The sequence below is a fragment of the Oncorhynchus clarkii genome, chromosome 2 (genome assembly GCF_045791955.1).
Source record: "Oncorhynchus clarkii lewisi isolate Uvic-CL-2024 chromosome 2, UVic_Ocla_1.0, whole genome shotgun sequence".
Classification (NCBI taxonomy): Eukaryota; Metazoa; Chordata; class Actinopteri; order Salmoniformes; family Salmonidae; genus Oncorhynchus; species Oncorhynchus clarkii.
In genome coordinates this window covers 6391019-6404397 of record NC_092148.1, presented here as the reverse complement: position 1 = coordinate 6404397, position 13379 = coordinate 6391019, and the positions used below count along the sequence as shown (strand labels likewise).

Here is a 13379-nt window from a genome sequence, read left to right as displayed (position 1 = left end):
TTGGATTGTGATAATACAACGGAGGAGGACAAATTCAACCCAGTCCACATACAAGACATCGTTTCAGGTGTGCGCCATTGTTTAGCCTATAGTATCATTTTCAAAGAGACAGAAAAACGTTTATGTGCCTTTCTGATTTCCACAACCTAGCTATATGGGTTTAAAGCTGGAATCCGTAGCTGTGAAACTGCCACGTTAGCCTAGCTGCTTCAAACAACGAACACTGTTTTTTCCCCCTCGGACATCATTGCAGTGCGATATAACAGCAGATTATGTACTTCTCAAGCTTCATAATCAAAGCAAAATCAATAAGAAACGCGACCAGTGGCACTGTTCACTGTAAACTGATCTCAGATGTAATGCTGTGTGGGTTAAAGGTCTCAAATTAAATATCTTTATTGAGTTTTGACTGATTGAAAGTCTGTGGCTGGGGATGTGTTTATGGAAAACAGCCACATAGACGTCTACCTTTACGAAAAAAGATTGCAGTATAACTGGTGTATGCTGCAAATACCGCGTCCAAAATAACACCGTTTTTTTACTGCAGTAATTTTGCAGTGTATTTGCAGTTCAACGTCAGTACACTGGTTATTCTGCAATTACTGCGTCCAAAATACCACAGTTGACTGCAGTTACTGCACTTTTACGGCTGTTTCAAAACTGAACTCTTTTTTGTAAGGGTATATATTGGTTCAGATTTGGTCTGGTCCATTTGCCCCCAACACAGATGTCTATGTTTTGTTTGGACAGCACAGTACAGTAGAGAACTATACAGTAACCGACTGTACATTACATAAAAAAAGTAGAGTACAGTACAATACAGTATAGTTCAGTACATTATAATGTACTGAATTGTATCCTACTTTACTCTAATGTACTCTACTAATTAAATTACTGTACTCTACTGAATCAAACTCTACTGTACTGTACTGTATTATCCTGTGCTCTACTGTACTGAACTGTGCCGTACTGTGCTGTACAAATTTGTGAAGCATAGCCTAGACCTCTATGATTCGTTCAAATTTGGTCCGGCCCGGAGCAACCACATTTGTACTTGTTTGGGGGCCGAAGCTCATTAGTATAATCTCCAGTTTGCAAGTATTTGTTTTTTACATTTCCATTTTGGTCATTCAGCAGATGCTCTTATTCAGAGCGACATACAGTCAGTGCATTCAACTACGGTAGATAAATAACATATCACAGTCATAGCAAGACAAAAAATATGACTGAGAATATTACTGAGAATGTTATTGTAGTTGATGTGGTCTGATGGTTTATTCTGTGGGTTGGACTACTTTGAACATCATTGCTGCCAGTTTGGAAAGCTAACATAAGTGCATGTTTACAGATGGGAGCAATAATATATATTCTATGTTGCAATCTTCGCTTGGCTCCTCTTTCCTATATTAAATGGATTTCAAATGTATTATTGTGATATTACGTTTACTTCATTGAGAATGTATGTACAGTTTAAATTTGGTCAATGATGTCTTTTCACCTTTCATTCAGAACTGAAAATGGACCTGATTTCAACATCCGGAAAATATGTATTTTGAGCTTTCATTTAGAACCTAAAATGAACTTAACTTCAACGTCAGGAAAATACGTATTTACAGCGTCATTTTGCATACTGGGCATGTATAATGTTATTAACCTATATGTAGGCTACATTATTGACATATAATAACATTATATGTGGGCTATAATAACATAATAGCCTACATTATTGCCTTTCATAAAATACAGATACACACACACATTTACTTGCAGGCATTGCCTACACACAAGTGCACAATAGAAGCACTAATAGAGTTGGCCAGCTTGTAGTCCCAAAAAACAGAAATTAGTTACCTCTGGTTCGTTCAGCTATGAAGGGAAAGGAATCGGGAAAGAATGGGGTTTTGGGAAAAACGCCAAAAATAAGGTTTGAGGCTAACACAGACTCAGAAGATCTTATACATTTTGTTTTATGAGATATCAGTCAGTTAACGTGACTATGAATTATGAAGCCTTTATGTGCTTGTTTTGATTACATAAATGCTTCAAAATTCACAAAAGATGATGTTAGCTGAGATTATCTCATAGAACAAAAAGTATAAGATCTCCTAAACTTGTGTTTACCACAGACATTATTTTCGGCGTTTATCCAACCCCCCCAAACATGAATTTCCACATAGGTTTGGGCCAACGAGACATTGTGGAGTTAGTGCCTACAAAAAGACACCATGTACTATTGCTCTCTATAGAGTACCACAGTATGAGTCATAATACCCATAACAAACAGGGAAATGGTTCCAATTGTTTTTCTACCAGTCATTTTCCCCATAAGGGATTTTAGAAACACTTCAAATAAGGCATGTGTTTTGTGTAGGCTTACCCTGGTGTGATGTTTTGATAACAGTGTAAATATCTCTATGACTAAGAGTTACTTTTATCAATATATTTGCCTGTATTTACCCCCCCCCCCCCCCCCCCCCCAAAAAAAAGAAATGTTAATTAGCTGCTAATGTGGCTATCATAAAGAACTCCAAATCCCATGATGATCTGGACGAGCATGCCGAATCGAGGCAAAGGTTCAAAAAAAAATCTCTGGATTAACTATCTAATGTTAGCTAAATGTAGTAATTCATAAATTGGCTAAATCTCTTTAAATTGACAACTCTGTGAACTGTCTTTTGCAAGTTTGAAATTGACACAATACCTGTTAGCAAAGATGTCAGCTACAGTTGGATGATGTGCAGGAGCTTGCAGGGATTTGTAGTCTTGCATGATGACTAATTTTATGCTAATTAGCACTTTGGAATCTGAGTGTAAATAAAGCCGAATATATTGATAAAAGTCACCTTGTCTGAAAAAGATTTACATGGTTATCAAAACATCACGCCAGGGTAAGCCTGACTTGCCTAGTTAAATAACGGTTAAATAAGATGTTTAAAAGCCTACACGTAACACAGGCCTTATTTTTAGTGTTTCTAAAATCCCCTATAGTAAAAATGAATGGTTGAAAAATTATTGGAACCATTTCCTGGGCACCCGAAACGTGGATGTCGATTATGGCAGCCCCCCGCACCTCTCTGATTCAGAGGGGTTGGGTTAAATGCAGAAGACACTTTTCAGTTGAATGCATTCAGTTGAACAACTGACTAGGTATCCCCCTTTCCCTGTTTGACCGCTAGGTTTTTGTGGGTATTATGACACCTCCACTGTGGGGCTCAACATTCTCAACATTACAATATTACTCACTCTGGAGTCAATGGGAGGGACCGCCCCATTCACCATTATCGTGTTGAGCAGGGGAGAATCGCCCTTGTGTTGGGTAGATTAGCTTCTAAACTGACCAGCCCTTTTGGAGCTCACACACACACAATCACACACACAGAGATAAGAGCAACCGTCATGACACACACACATTTTCTCACTGTACTGAAAAACAAGTGAGAGAGGTGTATCTTCTCTAATGAGGGCTTTTGAAAAGGTCACTCACTGTATGACATCTTTCCTGTTAGTAAAAAAAAAAATAATGTAGCCTATACCGGAAACCTCTGAAAACTCATATTAGAAAATGTATATCTTATTTTATGAAACTATAACAGTTATCAACAGTTGATAATATATGCGCATATATATTTATGCATATTACTAGTAGTATATTTCTAAACGATAGCATTCTCAAAGAGTTGTGGAAAATAAGAATGAGGCCTTAATCTTACTCAGATAATTCATAGAGAAAACAAGAAGGTTTAGGACAAAAGCAGATGAGGGGGAAATAATGCATTATTATGGCCAGGTGGGGAAAATAGAGCATTCATATGGTCAGGTGTGGAAAAGAGAGCATTAATGTGGTCAGGTAGGGAAAAGAGAGCATTAATATGGCCAGGTGGGGAAAATAGAGCATTAATATGGTCAGGTGGGGAAAAGAGAGCATTAATATGGTCAGGTGGGGAAAAGAGAGCATTAATATGGTCATGTGGGGAAAAGAGAGCATTCATGTGGTCAGGTGGGGAAAAGAGAGCATTAATATGGTCAGGTGGGGAAAAGAGAGCATTAATGTGGTCAGGTAGGGAAAATAGAGCATTAATATGGTCAGGTGGGGAAAAGAGAGCATTCATGTGGTCAGGTGGGGAAAAGAGAGCATTAATATGGTCAGGTGGGGAAAAGAGAGCATTAATATGGTCATGTGGGGAAAAGAGAGCATTAATGTGGTCAGGTGGGGAAAAGAGAGCATTAATATGGTCAGGTGGGGAAAAGAGAGCATTAATATGGTCATGTGGGGAAAAGAGAGCATTAATGTGGTCAGGTGGGGAAAAGAGAGCATTAATATGGTCAGGTGGGGAAAAGAGAGCATTAATGTGGTCAGGTGGGGAAAAGAGAGCATTAATATGGTCAGGTGGGGAAAAGAGAGCATTCATATGGTCAGGTGTGGAAAAGAGAGCATTAATGTGGTCAGGTAGGGAAAAGAGAGCATTAATATGGTCATGTGGGGAAAAGAGAGCATTAATGTGGTCAGGTGGGGAAAAGAGAGCATTAATATGGTCAGGTGGGGAAAAGAGAGCATTAATGTGGTCAGGTGGGGAAAAGAGAGCATTAATATGGTCAGGTGGGGAAAAGAGAGCATTAATATGGTCAGGTAGGGAAAAGAGAGCATTAATGTGGTCAGGTGGGGAAAAGAGAGCATTAATGTGGTCAGGTGGGGAAAAGAGAGCATTAATATGGTCAGGTGGGGAAAAGAGAGCATTAATGTGGTCAGGTGGGGAAAAGAGAGCATTAATATGGTCAGGTAGGGAAAAGAGAGAATGTCTGTGGTCAGGTGGGGAAAAGAGAGCATTCATGTGGTCAGGTGGGGAAAAGAGAGCATTTCTGTGGTCAGGTGGGGAAAAGAGAGCATTAATGTGGTCAGGTGGGGAAAAGAGAGCATTCATGTGGTCAGGTGGGGAAAATAGAGCATTCATGTGGTCAGGTGGGGAAAAGAGAGCCTTTCTGTGGTCAGGTGGGGAAAAGAGAGCATTCATGTGGTCAGGTGGGGAAAAGAGAGCATTAATATGGTCAGGTGGGGAAAAGAGAGCATTAATGTGGTCAGGTGGGGAAAAGAGAGCATTAATGTGGTCAGGTGGGGAAAAGAGAGCATTCATGTGGTCAGGTGGGGAAAAGAGAGCATTAATGTGGTCAGGTGGGGAAAAGAGAGCATTAATGTGGTCAGGTGGGGAAAATAGAGCATTAATGTGGTCAGGTGGGGAAAAGAGAGCCTTAATGTGGTCAGGTGGGGAAAATAGAGCATTCATGTGGTCAGGTGGGGAAAAGAGAGCATTAATGTGGTCAGGTGGGGAAAATAGAGCATTCATGTGGTCAGGTGGGGAAAAGAGAGCATTCATGTGGTCAGGTGGGGAAAAGAGAGCCTTTCTGTGGTCAGGTGGGGAAAAGAGAGCATTCATGTGGTCAGGTGGGGAAAAGAGAGCATTAATATGGTCAGGTGGGGAAAAGAGAGCATTAATGTGGTCAGGTGGGGAAAAGAGAGCCTTTCTGTGGTCAGGTGGGAAAAGAGAGCATTCATGTGGTCAGGTGGGGAAAAGAGAGCATTAATATGGTCAGGTGGGGAAAAGAGAGCATTAATGTGGTCAGGTGGGGAAAATAGAGCATTAATGTGGTCAGGTGGGGAAAAGAGAGCATTAATATGGTCAGGTGGGGAAAAGAGAGCATTCATATGGTCAGGTGTGGAAAAGAGAGCATTAATGTGGTCAGGTAGGGAAAAGAGAGCATTAATATGGTCATGTGGGGAAAAGAGAGCATTAATGTGGTCAGGTGGGGAAAAGAGAGCATTAATATGGTCAGGTGGGGAAAAGAGAGCATTAATGTGGTCAGGTGGGGAAAAGAGAGCATTAATATGGTCAGGTGGGGAAAAGAGAGCATTAATATGGTCAGGTAGGGAAAAGAGAGCATTAATGTGGTCAGGTGGGGAAAAGAGAGCATTAATGTGGTCAGGTGGGGAAAAGAGAGCATTAATATGGTCAGGTGGGGAAAAGAGAGCATTAATGTGGTCAGGTGGGGAAAAGAGAGCATTAATATGGTCAGGTAGGGAAAAGAGAGAATGTCTGTGGTCAGGTGGGGAAAAGAGAGCATTCATGTGGTCAGGTGGGGAAAAGAGAGCATTTCTGTGGTCAGGTGGGGAAAAGAGAGCATTAATGTGGTCAGGTGGGGAAAAGAGAGCATTCATGTGGTCAGGTGGGGAAAATAGAGCATTCATGTGGTCAGGTGGGGAAAAGAGAGCCTTTCTGTGGTCAGGTGGGGAAAAGAGAGCATTCATGTGGTCAGGTGGGGAAAAGAGAGCATTAATATGGTCAGGTGGGGAAAAGAGAGCATTAATGTGGTCAGGTGGGGAAAAGAGAGCCTTTCTGTGGTCAGGTGGGGAAAAGAGAGCATTCATGTGGTCAGGTGGGGAAAAGAGAGCATTAATATGGTCAGGTGGGGAAAAGAGAGCATTAATGTGGTCAGGTGGGGAAAATAGAGCATTAATGTGGTCAGGTGGGGAAAAGAGAGCCTTAATGTGGTCAGGTGGGGAAAAGAGAGCATTCATGTGGTCAGGTGGGGAAAAGAGAGCATTAATGTGGTCAGGTGGGGAAAATAGAGCATTCATGTGGTCAGGTGGGGAAAAGAGAGCATTCATGTGGTCAGGTGGGGAAAAGAGAGCCTTTCTGTGGTCAGGTGGGGAAAAGAGAGCATTCATGTGGTCAGGTGGGGAAAAGAGAGCATTAATATGGTCAGGTGGGGAAAAGAGAGCATTAATGTGGTCAGGTGGGGAAAAGAGAGCCTTTCTGTGGTCAGGTGGGAAAAAGAGAGCATTCATGTGGTCAGGTGGGGAAAAGAGAGCATTAATATGGTCAGGTGGGGAAAAGAGAGCATTAATGTGGTCAGGTGGGGAAAATAGAGCATTAATGTGGTCAGGTGGGGAAAAGAGAGCATTTCTGTGGTCAGGTGGGGAAAAGAGAGCATTTCTGTGGTCAGGTAGGGAAAAGAGAGCATTAATATGGTCAGGTAGAGAAAAGAGAGCATTAATGTGGTCAGGTGGGGAAAAGAGAGCATTAATGTGGTCAGGTGGGGAAAATAGAGCATTAATGTGGTCAGGTGGGGAAAATAGAGCATTTCTGTGGTCAGGTGGGTAAAATAGAGCATTAATGTGGTCAGGTGGGGAAAAGAGAGCATTAATGTGGTCAGGTGGGGAAAAGAGAGCATTTCTGTGGTCAGGTGGGGAAAAGAGAGCATTAATGTGGTCACTCAGGTCAGATTAAATACCATATACTATGGTGCTGAACCAGGCAGATAGGTTATGTCATTGTGTTATTTTTGTACCAAGAGAATGTGCCAGGAATGGCCACTGGGACTTAGTAGTAATATTGGGACAGATGCTCAGACAGCACAGCTGTTTAAATGAAATGTCCCTAAAGCTGCTTGAACTGTGCTTAGTGCTCACTGCTTTACCCAGAGACAGGGCTTTCAAATGCATACCTCTTTGAGGGCTTTCAAATGCATACATCTTTGAGGGCTTTCAAATGCATACATCTTTGAGGGCTTTCAAATGCATACCTCTTTGAGGGCTTTCAAATGCATACATCTTTGAGGAGGAGTGCATCTGACTGTCATACATTTTTCATCATATTAATTGTGAATGAAAAAAGTGTAAAATTTTATTTTAGATGAATACACTAGCCTTATTACGAAGGTTATTAAAATATACGAGGGTAGCGGAATCCAGGATAGTTTGAAGTCAAAAAGTATTGTCTCCTTGACATGTAGATTCGTGCAAGTGTGTTATACCCCGTATACACAGCGGGATTAAAACTGAAGATCCCACAACAGAGAGAGAGAGAAATCACGCTGGCACAAGGCCCAGTTGAACAAAGGGTTCTTTGACCACACATTCAAAACCTGTTACGCACTCCACTGCATAAACCTGATGGCACGGTGGTCAGGTAAATAGTATCCCAGCATTGACAAGAAAAGCTACCTGCTCCAATGCTCCCATCCAGCAACATTAGGTTACCATCTATTTTATTTACCCCGCAAGTAGAGCGCATATCATCTAGTATCGCTCAAGGTTTGGTTTCTATTGGAGTGAGCACCTGACCTAGTCCACAGGGGTATCCCCACCCACCCTCAGCTGCCTGCGACCAGCAGAGACGTGCTTCGTCATTGCAAGACGCGTCACTGGAATACTCGGATCAATATGCTGTAACTTCTGAAGTCGTCGGGAAACACTTGAATTATGATGGCGGAATAATACCAGGAAGAAAACAGGAAGAAACGTCTCACCTCTCAGGTAAATAAAAACGAGAGTGCCATGTTAGGGAAACATCGAAAGTCTAATATAATCTAATATGGAAGGCAAAAATCGGTTTATTTTTTTGCGCAGCCGTCAATTCAGTTCGCTTGAAGTTCAAATTGCGCCGTGTTTGTGGGAATGGGGGGGTGAGACTATGTCAAACACCAGAGGGATACTGCAGTTTATTTTCTAAATGTGAGTAAGGAAATGAAAAATATATGGACATTAAACGTATAAATGATCGAATGCTATTCCCATCCAAAGAATGGTGGACTGCTGTTCTGGGATTTTTATTCATTGTTTGGACTGATCTTGTTTGATATCTGGCCCATAGACCCGTACAGAGACAACAAGAATGTTAACAATTGGTGTAATTATCGGTGTCCAAACGTGTCATTGGTGGACTACAATTGGGATGGTGTCTGACTACTCAGCCGTTTAGTCAAAATATTTCGATTTTCTTCACAAACAGCGTTGCAATTGATCCAAATTTAGCCCTAGACGTTGTGTTATTTCAATAATAACTATTACATTTATCAGACTTGCCTCCCTTTGAGATCCGAATTTTGCTTTACTAGCCTATTTCTACATTGATGTTGAACAGGTGTTTCTGAGCCTACCACAGAAAGCCTTTGCGCTTGGCCTTGTCAAGACAGTCCACTTGCTTATATCTGGAATACCTCCGTTTAATACAATAATACCTGTTATTATTGTTATTTAATATTTTGCTGATTTGTATTAGGCTATTTGATTTTTAAAAATATATAATATAGGCCTCTTTGGTGTGTGTGTATTTTTTTTACCCTACCCAGAGTCCAGTACCCACCGAGCAGAGGAGCCATAGACTTTATTTCTTGACAGTTTTACAATTTAATTAAACATTTAAAGCTGAAATGTCTTAAGTCAATAACTATTCAACCCCTTTGTTATGGTAAGCCGAAATGCGTTCAGGAGTAAAAATTAGCTTAGCGTGGATTTTAGCTTACACTAATAGTGTTTAACATGATTTTGAATGACTCATCTCTGTACCCCACACATACAATTATCTGTAAGGTCCCTCAGTCGAGCAGTGAATTTCAAACACAAATTCAACCACAAAGACCCGGGAGGTTTTCCAATGCTTTGCAAAGAAGGGCACCTATTGGTGGATGGGTAAAAAATAAAACTGACATGAATGTCTGTTTGAACATGGTCAATTTATTAATTTCACTTTGGATGTTGTATCAAAACACAGAGTCACTACAAAGATACAGGCGTCCTTCCTAACTCAGTTGCCAGAGAGGAAGGAAACTGCTCAGGGATTTCACCGTGAGGCCAATGGTGACGTTAAAACAGTTTAATGGCTATGATAGGAGGAAACTGAGGATGGATCTACAACATTGTAGTTACTCCACCGTTCTAACCTAATTGACAGAGTGTAAAGAAAGAAGCATGTACAGAATAAGAATATTCCAAAACATGCATCCCGTTTGCAACAAGGCACTAAAGTAGTACTGCAAAGAAATGTGGCAAAGCAATTCACTTTTCTCTCCTGAATACAAAGTGTTATGTTTGGGGCAAATCCAATACAACACATAACTGAGTGTCACTCCATATTTTCAAGCATAGTGGTGGCTTCATCATGTTATGGGTATGCTTGTAATCGTTAAAGACTGTGTAGTTTTTCAGGATAAAAAAATGAACTAAATGGAGAAAATTCCTAGAGGAGAGATTAATACACCTTTCAGCAGGACAATAACCTAAAACACAAGGCCAAATTTACACTGAAGTGGCTTAAGAAGACAGTGAATGTTCCTGAGTGGCTGAGTTACAGTATTGACTTAAATCTGCTTGAAAACCTATGGCAAGACCTGGAAATGGTTGTCTAGCAATGATCAACAACCAATTTGACAGAGCTTGAAGAATTTTGAAAAGAATAATGGGCAAATGTTGCACAATCCAGGTGTGGAAAGCTCTTAGAGACTTATCCAGAAAGACTGTAATCGTTTGTTGTAATGATTGTTGTAATCATTACCAAAGGTGATTCGAACATGTATTGACTCAGGGGGCGAATACTTATCAAATCAAGATATATTAGTGTTTTATTTTTCATTAATTTGTTACAAATGTCAGAATTTGTCTTCCACTTTGACATTACAGAGTATTTTGTTTAGATCGTCGACAAAAAAAATGACAATTAAATACATTTTAAGGTCGTCATTGCAAAATAAGATTTTGTTCTTAACTGACTTGCCTAGTTAAATAGAGGTTAAAAAGAAGAATCCCACTTTGTAACACAACAAAATGTGAAAAGTACAGGGGTGTGAATACTTTCTGAAGGCACTGACGTTTCACAGAGAAAAGCTGACCAATACAACTATGCAATGCAAGATGGCCAGTTTTGTAATATTAAATGTATTTCATACATAAAATTGTCAACATTTGTGAAATAGAATTCATCGGGAAAGAAATGCCGAATATGTCCCAAATTGCACCTTATTCCCTAAATAGTTCCTACTTTTGACCAGGGCCCATAGCTCTGGTAGTGCACAGGGAATAGGGAGCTATAATATATATTTCAACCCTTCCTGATTTATTTTACTGATGCTATTCCTTTCTCTCACTCGTCTGGACTGGATCCCTGTACCTCGTCCTGTCTGGGATGTCTCCCGTGTTTCCATGCTGATGTTTGGTGAGTATCCAATTCTATTTTCAGTGCTGCTAAAAGCTGCTCTTTAGAATCATTGGAGTAGGCTGTTTCATGTGTTTATTTAACATCATGTGCTAAAGGTTTTACTTGAGCTACATATGTAGGATCTTAATTTGAGCCAGTTTGCTACAACTGATCTGATGTGTGAGTATGTCTTCTGGCATGCCTGTGCTTTGGTGCTGCTCACCCAGGCTGAATTAGGGAGTGGTGGCATCACATCTGGCTGAGACCTTCTGGCGTCTTTATCTCTCCCAAACACTTGCCGTCCCAACATGCATTGCGGCATCGTGGCGTAATGGAAAAAGTGTTCCCTTCTATGGGTTTCCCCTATGACTCTCAACTGGTGCTGTTAGCACACAACGTGCCAGAATTTTGGTCTTTATCTAATGTGGATTTCATCTAAATAACGGTGTTCTAGAGTAGTAATAACTATCACATATAACTGACCAGAACATAACCTGCAATGGAGCATTTTTGCTGGAGAAGGCCAACACCACTTTCAAAGACAACCCTGTCAGGAATACTCTTGGGGGAAGCTTTCTGTATGTGGTTGAGCCAAGAACTGTCGTTGTCTCTTTAGCCACCAGGTGGAAGCACAAACTCAGGGATGATTCTACTGGCACAGATACAGGAGGATGAACACTGAATACAGCAAGAACATGAAGAGATATAAACACAAAGGCTGTGGTGCACATAGCTTCATAATGCCTATAAAGTGGATCAAGCTGTTTCATAATAGATGGAGCAATGCCTTGACACAGGCCCGTGTCTTTGACTGTTGTTGAATCTGAGAGTGTGCATCATCACCAAGGTTTTAGAAACCCTCTGATCTCAGTGATGCAGACAGGGCAGACGTTCTCATTGGCGTGGCTATTTTCAGTCATCTCACTTGTCTGTATTAAATGTTTAGCTCTGTAAGAAAACCTCGGGTGCGTTCAGTGGGTGTGAACCGGGAGAAAACTTACTGAAACAGAGCAGATACTACCTGAGCTTGTTCAATAACAATTTATTTTATTTTTCCCCCTTTCAAATGTTTTTCTCTCATTGGTTCCTACTGAACATGATGACCTTAATGTTGTGCAACTAGACTAGCACGTCTCCCTGAAGCATCCAAACTGGGCATGAGCGGGGAGGGGCAACACAGCTACTGCTCCTATAGTATGCTATCTACTGGGAGAATACTGCAGAAACATGGAACATTCCTGCTTCATAAATACTTGATACCATAATGGTGCACTATGAATATTAATGTGCGGTTAGCCTACCATCCATCCATGCCCTTAGTGCTTTCTAGAGCTTAGATCTCCAACCACAAACTAAGTCTCTTAAAGCATGCTACAGACAGTACTATATGTGCCGACTGGCATTGTTTTATTAATACCAGATGTTCACAGCCGCAAATATTGTTTTACGTATTATAGATATATTGTGTGATGCTAAACAAGGTGTTAGATGTCTCTAACCATGATGCAGTAGGCAACAGAACAGAGGAAGGAAGGCAACGGGAGGGGGGGGGAGGGGTATAGGGGCCGTTATGTAATCCGTGATGGAGCCAAAGAGAGGGATGAAGACGAGAGATATAAACACACTCCATGTCCCCAACTAAAGGTGTGTGTGTGTGTGTGTGTGTGTGTGTGTGGTGATGACTTTCTTAGAGTGAGTGGATTTGTGTCTTGGTTGTCTGTGTCTGTCAGAGTCTCTGGGGAGGGTGCATCTGTGAGTAGTGCCCTCCCCTCTCCTCATCTCTGGGGTCCAGCCCAGCACCTGCTCCCTGCATTAGGGAGAGGGGAAGGGAGGGGTTTCTAGGCAACTGGGGGGTGGAGGGAGGGGTGTGTGTAGTAAAACACACCTATCTGTCTGTCTACATTCCTTCTGCCCTTGTCATGTTGTGACCATGTCCAGTAATTATTTTGGATTATGTTACAGTACGACATCAGAGTAAAAAAGAACAATATTCTTGTATACTGTATCCGTATATACACCAGAGGCTTGTTAATGCCATTTCAACATTCCCCCTTGTTTCCAGCTCTGCACTTGAGGTCAGTAACAACGTTATAATGATAGATACAGAAACTGAATATTGTTGTCCTGTACCCTGACCATGTACCATAACCATGTACCCTAACCCTGTATCCTGTACCCTAACTCGAATCCAGGCTGCATCACATCCGGCCGTGATTGGGAGTCCCATAGGGCGGCGCACAGCGTCGTCCGGGTTTGGTCGGGGTAGGCCGTCATTGTAAATAATAATTTGTTCTTAACTGACTTGCCGAGTTAAATAAAGGTTAAATAATATATATATATAAAAAACAAAACCTGTACCTTGTACTCTTTCCCTCTATGGGTTGTTTAGAGAATATGACTACCCCCTCCCACTCC

General features: G+C 41.2%; 1 protein-coding gene across 13 annotated transcripts in view; it reads left to right on the top strand.

The window, feature by feature from the left end:
- Positions 1–8014: 8014 nt before the first annotated feature.
- LOC139419793 (uncharacterized) overlaps positions 8015–13379 on the top strand; it is a 53851-nt gene continuing 48486 nt past the window's right edge. For 7 of the 13 annotated variants that reach the window (XM_071169803.1, XM_071169812.1, XM_071169797.1 and 4 more), the window contains exon 1: positions 10126–10982. In XM_071169803.1, coding sequence (XP_071025904.1) covers positions 10895–10982 — 88 coding nt within the window. In that variant the 5' untranslated portion in view covers positions 10126–10894. Of the gene's footprint in view, positions 8309–10125; positions 10983–13379 lie in introns of those variants that run through there. The other 6 variants (XM_071169789.1, XM_071169815.1, XM_071169781.1 and 3 more) reach the window with 4 other exon arrangements.